This window comes from Felis catus, chromosome B2 (assembly GCF_018350175.1).
Source record: "Felis catus isolate Fca126 chromosome B2, F.catus_Fca126_mat1.0, whole genome shotgun sequence".
NCBI classification, from domain to species: Eukaryota; Metazoa; Chordata; class Mammalia; order Carnivora; family Felidae; genus Felis; species Felis catus.
The window spans coordinates 57,285,211-57,298,875 of NC_058372.1; the positions used below are offsets into that span (position 1 = coordinate 57,285,211).

General features: G+C 38.4%; 2 protein-coding genes across 5 annotated transcripts in view; one reads left to right on the forward strand and one right to left on the reverse strand.

Moving 5' to 3' along the window:
- Window positions 1–1,278: 1,278 nt before the first annotated feature.
- LOC123385415 (collagen alpha-1(I) chain-like) lies at window positions 1,279–4,937 on the reverse strand. The gene is made up of 2 exons (XM_045057709.1): window positions 3,668–4,937; window positions 1,279–1,808 (listed from the first exon to the last, which is right to left on the reverse strand). The coding sequence occupies exon 1, from the start codon at window positions 4,705–4,707 to the stop codon at window positions 3,697–3,699; it is 1,011 nt and encodes a 336-aa protein (XP_044913644.1). The 5' UTR covers window positions 4,708–4,937; the 3' UTR covers window positions 1,279–1,808; window positions 3,668–3,696.
- The window catches only part of PHF3 (PHD finger protein 3), an 81,849-nt gene continuing 72,235 nt past the window's right edge, over window positions 4,052–13,665 (forward strand). Inside the window, exon 1 of one of the 4 annotated variants that reach the window (XM_045057704.1) lies at window positions 4,052–4,191. The gene's annotated coding sequence lies outside the window, so the exon portion shown is untranslated. Of the gene's footprint in view, window positions 4,192–4,364; window positions 4,497–13,151; window positions 13,307–13,665 lie in introns of those variants that run through there. The other 3 variants (XM_011282408.4, XM_045057705.1, XM_045057703.1) reach the window with 3 other exon arrangements.

Consider the following 13,665-nt stretch of genomic DNA (forward strand, 5'->3'; position numbering starts at 1 on the left):
TGCCTGGGATTCTCTCTCTCCCTTTCTTGCCCCTCCCCCACTCATGCTGTCTCTGTCTCTCTCAAAATAAATAAATAAACTTAAAAAAAAAAAGGATTCAGAAGCAATCTAAAAGTGGTGGGAGGGTCTGTAGTGGTGTTTAGGGTCAGTTCAGAAGAGAGCATTCCTGTCAGAGGTAACAGCATGAGCAAAGACTAGGTTAAGAGGCAGTATGGATGTGTGTAGGAAACAGAAGTTAGATGTTGCTATGTCATAAATTTAAAAATCAGGGAATCGTGAGAAGAGAAGCTGAAGAGGTGGATAAGGACTAATCCCAAAGTGTCTTAACAGCTATATTAAGAGGTTTGGGTTTTATTCTTTTTATTTTGGAGAACCATGGAAAAATTTCAAGTAAGGAGGGGACATTGTCACCGAGGGACCCTTTCACAAACACTTTCTTTGTTAAAAGAATTTTGAAGGGCTCCTGGGGGACTCAGTCTGTTAAGCATCCGACTCTTGATTTCTGCTTAGGTCATGATCTCATGGTTTGTGAGTTCAAGCCCTGTGTTGGGCTCTGCGCTGACAGTGTGGAGACTGTTTGGGACTCTCTCTCTCCTCTCTTTCTGTCCCTCCCCTGCTCGTGCTTTCTCTCAAAATAAATAAACATTAAAAAAATAAAAGAATTTTGATTATTTCATTGATGCAATATGTCCAACCAGATAATGAAAGATTTGTAGCTCCAGAACCACACAGATTCTCTAGAACTTTCTTGTCCTTGAGGGCATCCACTGTCAGAAATGCCTGGTCTCCACTCCAGGCCAGGTAAAGCATGAATACATGCCCTCTGTGCCCACCAGTGTCAAAGCACTGAATGACAGAATTGCTCCTTCCTGTACCTTATAGTTGCTAAAGTCTGCATAGGTGCTTTTATACCCTGTGCAGACCAGGTACATGGAAAACTTTTATTTTATTGTTTGACCCAGCCCCTCTAGGCACCCCTGATCTCTGGTACGTTGTGCAAATTATTTACCCTGGATCAGGACATGCCCTTAGTTGGGAGCTATCTTTCTGGAGAAAGTAGGTAAAAAAACTGTGTGGGAAGGGAGCAAGCCTGACATAAGGAACAAGGTGTTCTGGGTTAAGCCTCTAAATTTCACAATGGTCTTAGTAAAATGAATTCAGAATATTTTGAGTCTACTGCTTTGATGTCATGTTTAAGAATAAAACCATTTATATCTATTCAAACTAACGTGAAAGTGTGTCTGTGTATATAAAAAGTGTTTTCCAGAAAAAAAGACATTAAGTATATTTGATATTTTTATTGATTTTCTATTTGCCGCAGTTAACATCCCACTTTTTTCATCTTTACTCCAGTGAACTGATACTGTAGGAACCAATGTTTCCATGATGACAAGCATTGTTCATATCAGACTTAACTTCCATACCAGCACTGTGAGCTGTCTTCCATGGCCCCACTCTCTGCCAGGCTTAATTTTCTTGAGTAAAGTTTTGCAACATCCAAATTTTGTCAATTTTTCATTTTTCCACATGTTTTGTTTTGTTTTGTTTTGCTTTGGTTTTGGTCAATTTACCATCCTATTGGTCAGTATTTGCCATTGTTAGTTGTCTTGTCTTGTTTTCTACCAAATTTAATTTTCCCGAGTTAATTTGGAGTTTTTAATGCTATCAATACAATCTGATTTTCCAATAGGTCTTTTAACTAAAACAATGTCCTGCATGCTGTGAGAGCCATTCTCAGTATTATTATGATGGTTCTTTCTTCTAGTAATCTTTTTATAGACTGGATAAAAGACAGATTGTGTTTATATCTGGAAGCAAAAAGAAAAGATCATTAATGAACAAATGTGAACTGGGTTCTTGCCTGGTTCAAAATAATATGGTCAAAATTCACGCTTTGTGGTAAGCTTGTTGGCTTTTTTAGGATTAGAAATCTGTTTTGTAAATGTGACAAGCTTACCATTCCTGTACTTTTTCTTTCTTTTTTTTTTAATATTTATTTATTTTTGAGAAAGTATGCATGCAAGTGGGGGAGGAGCAGAGAGCAAGAGGGGGACAGAGGATCTGAAGCCAGCTCCACAAAAACAGCAGAGAGCGCCATGCAGGGCTTGAACTTGCAAACCACAATATCATGACCTGAGCCAAAGTTGGACATTCAACCAACTGAGCCACCCAGGCGCACCTGCTATAGTTTCTTTTAACCTTCATTGTGTTTTTTTCACAAATTTACTAAAATTTCTTTAAGAAGATAAGTTTTCCCCAGATCTTCCAAGGGAATTTTCCAGATAATGATTTTCTATTTGAGCTCTACTATATTAAATCCCTTAGAATTGGATTTTGTTTATAATCTTATTCTTTCCTAATGCCTTTTTCAAATTTCACATTGAGGTCCAGAAGAAGAGTAAAAATAAAGTTAAGGTTTATTTTAGCAATTCATCCCAGACATTCCAAGTGAGAAAAAAATTTTGATTACTCATTTCTATTTCCCTTTCTCAAAACAAAACAAAACAACAACACAAAAAAACAGATTACAAAACCAAGTTTTGAGGGATCAATGAGTCAAGGCAGGGGATGGAATTCTAGGATTCCAGTAGAATTGGAACAATCTAAACTTCCTTTGTGGAAGAGCATTGGTTATTGGGAGTGCTCAAAATACCGGAAGACTGGAGAGAGTAAAGAACAGCTCATCACCACATGCCTGTAAGCTATTATTCTACTCTGCAGAAATCTTACAATGTGGCCTAGGTTGGCATGAAGCTTAAATCAACAAGTAAAGGTTTCTGAAGAGCACAGCAGGTGCTGGCTATCATTCTTTAGTGGGTACTGTAATGTTCCTTGCCAAGAGAAGGCACAATCCCTGTCCTCAAAGGGGCTTGTTTTGGTTGGAGTGATGACTAACAACATTACCTCACAATGTTTATTAAGGGCTGAGATAGAAGTCAGCACAGGCTGCTGTGGAAACATTAATCAAGACCAGTGGAGTTCAAAGGTTTTGGCCTCAGAACCTATATATATTCTTAAAAATTACTGAGGGGCTTCTAAGAGCTTTTGTTTATGTGGGTTAGTTATTTACTACCGTAGGAATTAAACCTAAGAATAATAAAACACAAAATAACAAAATTCATTTTATGTTATCATAAATAACTTATTATGAATTTTTTCCCAACAAAATTTAATGAGAAGAGTGGCATCGCTTTAAATTTTTGCACATTTCTTCAATGTCTGGCTTAATAGGTGGCTGGATTCTCATATCTCCTTCTGCATTTAATCAGCTGCTACATGTTTTGGTTGAAGGAGACGAAGAAAATTTGTTAAAGAATTGACGCTCCTCTGAAAGGTCTAGGGAACCCTTCAGAGGATCCTCTTGCCATATTTTGGAAACTGTTGACTTCGACCAGGAATGATTCTTGTAGGCAACTTGAGTCCTGAAAAAGACCATCTATTTACAGAAAAGGCGAGAACAGAGGTGGTTAATGATGGGGCTGTTGTGTATAGCCAGCCGGGATTCTTCGGCAAGGGGCTCATGTACTGCCCTGTAGCCTACCATTCTTGAAAGCACACCCAATTAATGAAACGTATTGGGGCGGGGGGGGGGCAGATTTGACTATCAATATTGCACTATGAAGCCTTAGTGCTCATTACAATCGAGAAAAATCGATCTGTGCCTCACCCCGCGAGCGAGGTGATAGCTCAAGGCCCTCAGGCGTGCCGCGCCCTGACAAGACTGGGAGCGGCGCGGAAGCGCAGCCGAGTGCTACAGCCCGGGCCCCGCGGAGGCGCGGCACTGGAGAGCTCACATTGCGCAGGCGCAGCGTGCAGGCCGCGGCCCCCGGAACGGTAAACAGTGGGGTCACGTGACGCGGCCCGGCTCCTGCCCCCGCGCCGCCGCCGCACGCCGATGGCTGCGGGGTCTCGCGCCGCCGCACGGTCCCCACGAGGCGAGCGACCCTCGGGCCCTGGGCGGCGGCGGCTGCTACGAGGATAAAAAGGGCGGCGCGGAAGCCAAGCTAGTGTCGTCAGCAGCAGCCGCTCGGCCCTGTGAGCAAAAGAGGCTGTGGCAGCGACGCCGACGTCCTGCGCGTACCCCCTCTCCTCGGCACCCACCGGGCCCCCTCCTCCTCGGCGGCGGCGGCGGCGGCAGCGGCCACCATCTTCCTCTTGCTGCCAGTGGTAGCGCTCGTCTGGCGGAGCTGGGTGAGTTGCGGCTCTGGCCGCGGCCAGGGAGACGGGCAATTCTCCCCTCCCCCATCCCTTTCCACACGCACAGCGCCTCCGCGGGCCTCCCCGCCCCTCCCGCGGCGGACACTCCGCGCCTTTCTCCCGCGCAGCCGGGAAACCTCTCCGGCCTCTTGCGCAACGTCCCCGGCCTGCCCGGGCCGTGCCTCTGTCGCCCGGGACCGTTTGGATCGCGGGGTGGGAGGGAGCCGCGGCGGCGAGGTAGCCAGGCGGAGGGTCTGGACCGCGGCCTCTCGCCGGCTTCTGCTCCCGGGCCTTCCGCGGTGAGTGTGCCCCACTGCCGCCGTCGCGCGGGCGCGCAGGCCCGGAGGCACCGCGGGCGCTGCCAGGAAGGCCCGGCCCGCAGGCCCCCGGACCTGGCCCTTCGTACCTCTTCCCTCCAAGGGAGCGAGCTCGGCATCGAGCTTTGGGCCCTGCCGCGAGGCTGAACCCTGTCCCAGCTTTTGGAGAGGGGGGAGTTGGCGCTCTATCCATCCTCCTGCTGCCGCGCGCTTTTGTGCTCGGGACCCAAACTGTCGACTCCTTTTGCTTAGTTTGAAAAAGGAAGCCTAGAATGTGGCTTTCGGAATAATATGAGTAATTTAATGAACCACTTGTCGATTCGTGCGTGTTAATGGTGCTAAATAACTGATCACCTGACACGGGGAGGGGGGCAGGGAGGAGGGAGAAAGGGAGAGAATGTTAGTACCGCGCATAGTCCTGTTTCCCCCTTCTTTCCCCCAGCAATGTGTTGCCGGGTCCGATGACCTTTTCCCATCTTTGGATTTTTAAATGCCATTTTCTAGAGACTATGATTCGAGGTAGTTTGAATGCATGATTATTGGTGCTATTCAGGAATCATTTGCAGATTATGATCATGGATAATCATTAATGTTAGTGGTAACAGCGCTTTGATATCTACCTTTACTAATCTTCATTACATGTAGAAATACTTAATTTAAAATGAGACATTGGTTATTGAGCCTTTCCCAAATACTACCTTATTTTAAGCCAAAAAAAAAAAAAAAGATACAGTAAACTATTTAGGGAGTACTTAGTACATTGTTCTACTTAGTTACGATTTGGGGGTCGATTTTTGTTTTCCTTTTTACAAAACTGGTTGTTTGAGATCTTGCAAAACTACGCCTTCTTTACTCATTCATTTCCTACCATTTTTTGATTCTTGAATGAAGTGTTTGGGATTGTGAAAATGTTTTTAGATGTGTTTGTGGTAAAGAGACACGAGTCAAAAGAACCAAGAAGTCTTTGCAGGATTCTTCTGTTTTTGAATTTGTATCCTCATTCCAGAGCTCAAGAGGTGTTGTATAAAGATTATTTCGAATAGTAGTTTTTGCTACCACTCGACCTTTTTATTACTATTATTTTCTGTCCAGTTCTTCTGTTTATTTGCCCTATATTACGATAATGAATTTTTCCTCCATCATCATTATACCTATTACTATTTTAAAATACATACTCCATTTCCCCATGATAGTAACATAATTTCAGAGAAGACTTAGGAGCTATTATTGGTCTGATTGAGCCATACACAGTTCGATTAGTAACAGAAAGACTTCTCAACTGAACTGGGCTGCTTTTTAAGTATGCAGAATTACAACCATAGATTTTAAGCTTTATTTGATAGCTGTGCTGTTAATTTGTCAAAAGGATAACAAGAGTTAGTTGATGGGACCAGTTTTCCCTTGTTCCTTGCATGCTTTATAGGTCCGTTTATTGAAGAGCATGAAAACGTGATATACTGCTTTTGCATCCTTCGGGCAGGGCTGTGAACTTCCTTGTCTGTCACATTGAGTTAGTTATGCATTCTACGCTGTTGGGATGGACTTCACATAACTTTAGTTGATCCTTTGGTATACTCATCTGTTGCATGTTCAAATAAGTCAAATCTAAGAGAAGCAGTCTGTGTAAATGTAGGTGAAAGTTAGCATTAATTAAATGCAAATTTCAGGATAGAAAAGTGGAAAGGAAGTTGTCTCTATGTTCAAATCGTTTAAAACCGTAGTATTAAAATTTAAATTGTATTCAGATTGGAGTTAGTTAAGAAAGGTTGATAATCTTTGATTTATGTAATAGCTTATTAATAAAACTCTGTTGTTAAAAGTTGGAAGGCAACAAGGTGACAGTTGGATTACTGCAAAATTATCCTGAATTTAGATTTTCACATAATATGTATTATACTTGGAAAACACTGGTGAATGTAAATTATGCATACAATTCTTTTTTTTTTTTTTTTTTTTAGTACTGAAACATAATGGTTATCTTCCTTGGTAATATGGCGTTGCCTTTTTAATACGTTTTGCTTTCTTAAATGTGCACTTTTTTTGTTTTTGACACAGATATCTCATGAAATCCTTTTTACTTAATTTTTGTCTGGAGATAAGGTCTTTTCTCCTCTTTAATGAGATAATGAGCTTCATTGATCAGTATCTCAGGTTTGTGGATTACCCGTAACTACTTCACAGTGTCAGGAACTATTAGGGTTCTTGGAGTGCAGATTTCTATTTTGTGTCATCCACATTTCAGGAAATCTTTCTGACGAGGGCTGTTGGATTTCTTTCTTTTGTGGAGCAGTACATCTTGGGCTCTGTTTCTCTTATTTTTTCTTGGAGCACCTCCGAGAATCCTGGAGTATGTTTTCAGAAGGATAGACATTTTATTTTTTAACTGCAAAAATGACTTGGCAAATTGTTAGACACTTACAGTATAGTTGCATGTTTGAGAAAGATACTCCCTTTTATTTGCTGCTCTTTGAATACTGGGAAAAGATATTGAGGGTATTGGTTTGATTCAAAATATGTGAGACCCAGGGGCTGTTTTTACCCTCAAGAAACATAGTCTAGGTTGAGAAACAAGATTCAAAGACTCAAGATGTTAAATCATTATATTAAAGTGAAAAGATGGTATTTCAAGAATTACAAAAGGCATTGTGTGAGAAATTGCCAAATGTGTAGACCGGACACTTACTCCTATGCATTGTGTGTTAATTTATATCATTAAAACAATTTTTTTTTAATGTTTATTTTTGAGAGAGGGAGTGCAAGCATGCATGGGGAAGGGGCAGAGAGAGGGAGACACAGAGTCTGAAGCAGGTTCCAGGCTCTGAGCTGTCAGCACAGAGCCTAATGCGGGGCTCGAACTCAAGAACTACAAGATTATGACCTGAGCTGAAGCTGAAAGTTTAACCAACTGAGCTACCCAGGTGCCTTTAGATCATTTTTTAATGGTCAGGGAATTTTCATTTTTATGATCAGTTGTACAGTGAAGAGAAAGAATGAAGAGAAATAGTTTAATAAAAATTTCAAAATACTATCCAGAAGTTTTAATTAGTTTTAGCATGATCTAACTTTATTAGATGGAGTTTTGAATGGCATAGTAGATTGTACAGAAAGGCTAAACTTAATGTTTTTTTGGTTCATTCATAATTTGTGTGAGTTGGCCATGTGAAAACATTCTAAAATTGTAGACTGTGAAAATAAATTGCAGAGTTTGTAGTCGATAACTTCCAAAATGATGTTTATACACACTGAGGATAGCCATTGTGTTTTTTATGTGTAGGGAGTGGCTAAGTGTGTATTTTCTAACTTATTTTGGAAGAAGGGTAGGTCACTTTAGTATTTTTAAGATTTTATTAATTATTAAGAACATAAAAATTAGTATGTGTTACACAAGTAGAGTGCATGTAGTATAGTATAAATGTGCGGATTCAGTAATCACGCTGCTTGGGTTTCAGTTTGGGGCAAATTACATAATGGTCTGGGCCTCAGTTTGCTTGTCTGTAAAATAGAGTAATTGCACCTTCCTCGCAGGGTTGTTGGGAGGAACTAATGAGATAAGGCATACAATACACTTAGCATAGGGCCTGAAACATAGTGCATGCTAAAAGTACATGTTAGGTTGTACTGTTAGGACCTACTCCATAGTTTAAATGATGAGCTACTTCCACTGGTTGTGTGGTCAGTCCAAACTGCTAATATCAGTAGGATATGGTTGTAAACTTTGGAGTTAGTGCAGTTGGCTAGTGTAATTCTGCTTTTGCCAGATTCAGCTTGTACTTGATAGTTCTTTTTCTGGGTTCTTAGGTCAGCTTTAGTCTTAGTATGGCAGACACCTTGGAATCTTACCTGTTCTTTTACCTGATTTAGAAAAGTTTTGAGCTTTGCTTTTTCTTAAAGATTCCAACCAATGCAACTGGAGTAGAATTTGAAGTGTGTTTAGAGCAGTTGATTAGGTTGCATTGCTCTATAGAATTGTACTTTCTAGAATTGTGTTGTACTACTTTGTTTAACCATTTAGTGATTTTCCTTTTCTCTATCCTGGGAAGATAACCTGTTACTCATCTTTAATGTTTTTATATTATGGTGGTTAAGAACTGACCTTTGTGTCAGAGCAGAATTGAGTCCCAGCTGTGTCACTTATTTATTCTATAATACTGGGTGTAACTTTGCTAAGCTTTAGCCCCACTCTTATAACTTGAAATAATAATGGTACCTGCCTAATTGTATGGTTGTGAAGATTAAGTGACATCATGCATACATTAAGTTTACACTGTGCCTGGCACATAATAAATACTCAATGCATTTTGCTTTATAAATAGATAATATAGTGTAGTGGTAAGTGCATTGATTCTTGAAGGAAATTTTCTGGGTTCAAATTTCAGCTCCACCATTTACTATAGCAAGTAATTTAATCTCTTTGATCCCAATTCTTCCCTCCCTTTGTTTCTTTTTCTTTCTTTGTTTACTGAATTAATATAGCATTGTTGTGAGGATTAAATTAATAAATGTAGGGCAGAGTTTCTTAACCTTAGCAGTTTTCTGGCTGGATAATTCTTTGTTGTGGGGCTTTCCTTGTGTATGGTAGTATATTTACTGGATGCCAGTAGCCTGCCCTCCCTTTGTGATGACCAGAAATGTCTCTATATATGGCCAAATGTCCTCTGGAGGGACATAATCACCTCTGATTGAGAATTACTGATGTAAAGCCTGTAGACCATTGCCTGGTGTGAAATTAGAGCACATCGTTTTACGTTTTTAGTCACTATTAGTAGTGGTACTTTTATTTTTCTACTACTAGTGCCTATTAGAAATTTGTTCACGGTAAGCAAGCCTGATGAATTGACAGCTTAATTTAGACTATAGGATAGGGGCTATAAGGCACCAAGCTTCCATTCCCAGGGCCTTTGCATTTAGGTCTTTGCCTGGATTGCTTTTCCTCATTTGTGCATGGATCACTCCCTCTTTTCAGGTTTTGGCTTACATGTTCATTTACCATTGTACATAGAAACACTCTTCCTCTCCCCATCACTATTACCCTGTTTAATTTTTTGTCATAGATTTTACAATCTCCTGAATATATTTGTAACTCCCCCATGCCACCCCCATACACATATATGTGAATACAGACTGCATGAGACAGAGCTTCTTCATAGTATAAACTGTTAGGGTCTTTGGTAGCTTTAATGATTTATTGTTAGGTTTATATCTATTTTTTTTAAAGGAGATGACATGATAAAACATAGTTTTCCTTTGAAGATGCTTCTGAAAAGTTGAGATAGTTTCAGTGTATTAATTTAAAGGGGATTTTGTAGAAATATAACTTTTTTTTCTTTTTTGCTGTTGGTGTTTTCTAAATCTTTTTTGCTTTCCATTCCATGAAACAGAATACATGCTGATTTTATCAGTGTAAACTAAATTTGTTTGCAGTATAATTTTTTGAGAGTTACAGATAAAGTATTTTAAAGCGGGACATATCTTCAAACTCATTTTATTCAGAATGTTGGTAGTAATACTTATTTTTTAATTGTATTCTGAGTCTTTCCAAATGGTCTGTTAAGACCAGACTCTGTCATTCATAATTAGCACATGCTGTTCTTCCCTTTGCCTGGAGTATCTTCTGGACCTTTAGGATCCAGCTCATACATCACTTGCTTAGATATTCTTGGCCTCATGAGTTTCACCTTCCTCTGTAATAACTGTCTGCAATCCTTATTATGACACTGTCCTATTTTGTTGTGATGTTTACATGTTGTTTATATGTCTATACTCTTATATTGTGAGTTCCTTGGATTTGAATGGTACTTGTTTCACTGGTACCTATAATAATACTTTATAAGTAGATGCTTAATAAATATGTGAATAAACGAGTAATTTTGAATTAAGTAGATTACCCAGTTCTCTGACTTAGCTGGAGATATTTTATGGCCTGGAAACATGAGACGTTACTGTGATCTAAGAACTAATTCCTGGTTTCAATATATACCCAAATTATTAGTATCGATTTAATTGAATATGTACATATCATTATCCATTTAACATACACTGTAGATGGACTTGTTTTATTTATTTTTTTGAAGATTTTAAAGATCTTCTTTGTCTATCCACATTACTAGGTATCTCCTCTAATTTTATTTTTATTTTTATTATTTTTATTTTTATTATTTCTTTTAATGCTTATTTTTGAGAGAGAGAGAGAGAGACAGAGCACGAGTTGGGGAGGAGCAGAGAGAGAGCGAGACACAGAATCCGAAGCAGGCTCCAGGCCCTGAGCCATCAGCCCAGAGCCTGATGTGAGGCTTGAACTCAGGAACCGTTAGATTATGACCTGAGCTAAAGTCAGATGCTTAACCTACTGAACCACCTAGGCGCACCTATTATTATTTTTAAATATACTTTTCAAAATTCTTTTTTTTTTTTAAGTTTACGTATTTATTTATTTATTTAATTTGTACACGCAATGTGGGGATCAAATTCATGGCGCCTAGATCAAGAGTTGTGTGTTCTGAGCCAACCAGGTGCCTCCTCTAATTTTAGAGTAATTTTAGATTAGTGTTCATGTTTTTAAAAAGACTTATTTTTATAACAACTTCAGACTTATAGAAAAATTGCAGACATGGTATAGAGTTTCTGTATTCCTTCATCCAGTTTCCTGATTGTTACATCTGACATAATGCTAGTGCCTTTATTAGAACTAGAGATTAACATTGGTACATTGCTATTAACTAACTTGCAGACTTTATTCTGATTTTACTGGTTTTTCTTTTACTGTCCTTTTTCTGTTTCATGATCCAACCCAGTTTACCACATTGCATTTAGTAGATTAGTGTGTTCATGTTAATTGAGTTAATATTTCTGCAGTTGACTTAACATTTGTTTTCCAATTTAGCATGGAAAATTTTATCATTTTATTTTTGATACTGAGAACTTGATATCTGAAACTGATCTTTTAAAACAAATTGCTTTATGCTTCCATTAAATATTACTTTCAAGGTAGTCTTGTGAGATGGCTGTATACTATCATTTTTGGAATTTTTCCTTGGAATTGCCCCCAGAACCACTTAGTACTGCTTATGAAAAGTCAGTCTTACTAATTTATAATAGATTTACAAGAAAACTGGTCTTGTGATGTCTCCTGTAGAAATTGTCTTCTTTGGGTCCCTAATTTTATAACCTATTCTGTGTTGGAAGAATCCTGGTCTTGTTGGCATAAAGATGTCTCAATGGTAACTGCTTAGTAAACATGTGTTGAATGAATTAAAAGTATTATTAAATAAATGTAATTTTGTTATGCTAGTCCTTTTCAATATTTGACTATGGAAGCCTTTTCCCTGATGTGCTTATTTAAATTCAGATAAAACACACTTTACAAGTCATACCAGTTTGGCCAAAAAGCTGTAGTGGAAAGTTTGGTTCACCCATCTTATTTACACAATGTTTTGCTTTTTATATTTTTTAAAATTTGTCTTTAAAGACTATTGTCTACCTTCGAGATAAAAAAATATGTCACAAGCTCTTAAAGTACTTTTTGTAAAGGAGTTTTGGGATGGTTCACTAATAGTGCTATTGAAAAAAACATACTGCTTATTTAGATCACTATTTACTAAATATTGTGAATGTTATTAAATTATGTGAATGAATATTTAGAATGGGTTGGTCTTCCATATAGCTTTGTGATGTTGAGCTATGTGATCATAATTTTGAATGTTCTTAACGTCTCCATCACTTGAAATCACATAACCAGTAGTAACAGAAAGATGGACTTCAGGTGAAGTTTGTAGAATTTATCAGACTCGTGTTGCTATGGGAATGAGTGCATTTTTCAGTAGATTCAGCATACTTTTTTTAGAAGGAAAGTTTACTTTTTGCTTTTAGAGCTGGAATTAACCTTTTTTTCTTTTTGATTCATCTGAGAAAAAAAGATTACTAAGTGGGATGCAACTTTGAAAAGGATGTAGTCTTGACCTGTGGCTTTGGATTCCAGCATATGCAGATAAACTAATTTGTCAGTAGTTTTAGCTACGTAATTTATAAGCATTTAATAACATTTTTGTAAATTAAATAGCAGAAATTTATTATACTAAAATTTTTTGGAACCTAAAAACGTATTAGTGGAAGTATTGGTGATATAATTGAGCCTTTTTTAGGTACTGAGATCAGATAGTATTAGAGAATTAAAAGTTTTCCTGAGTTTTCATCAGCATTATGAGCTGTAATTTTCTTTTAATGTTACAGTTAGAGAATGCATATAAAATAGCCAGCATGTCAATCAAATCATTAACATTTTAGTGTTTTATGAATATTAATTAATTAATTTTAAAAAATGTTTTATTTTTGAGAGAGAGAGAGAAAGAGAGAGTGTGAGTGGGGGAGGGGTAGAGAGAAAGGGAGACACAGACCCCAAAGTAGGCTCCAGGCTCTGAGCTGTTAGCACAGAGCCCCATGTGGAGCTGGAACTCACGAGCCACGAGATCATAATCTGAGCCGAAGCTGGATGCTTAACTGACTGAGCCACCCAGGCGCCCCTATTAATATTTTAATATACGTAAAATTCCAAAATTTGAGAAGAGATACTGAAATCCTTCATTTAGAAGGGGATTAACTTTTGTGAGAATGAGGAAATTTTCTTTCATTTTTTTTTTTAGGATTTTAAATTGAGTTACAATAAACTTTCTACTTAAAATGAACAGATTGATGAATTCCAGTGGATGTATACATTCATGATTTAGGAAATTTTTATCATTCCCCAAAGTATCTTCCTGTCCCTTTGCAGTGTATCCTTCTGTTATCCAAGGACCCAGGTAACTACTGGTTTGTTAGAAAATTATTTTTAAAGAAGAGCCTTTAATGAGTCAAATCTAGTCAATTTCTAGTTTGGGAGCTTAGTGTGAAAGAGGAAGAGGTATGGCTATAGTCTGTGGAGCCTAGGAACCTAGGTTTGAATCTTGGCTGTTTTATGGTTTGGGGTGGGGAGATATTTACATTATTTATTTGTTTACTTTTATTATTTTTATTATAATATTATTTTATTATTATTATTTTTAATGTTTATTTTAGAAAGAGAGAGAGACAGAGTGAGTGGGGGAGGGCAGAGAGAGAGAGAGAGGCAGACAGAGAATCCAAAGCAGGCTCCAGGCTCTGAGCTGGCAGTACAGAGCCC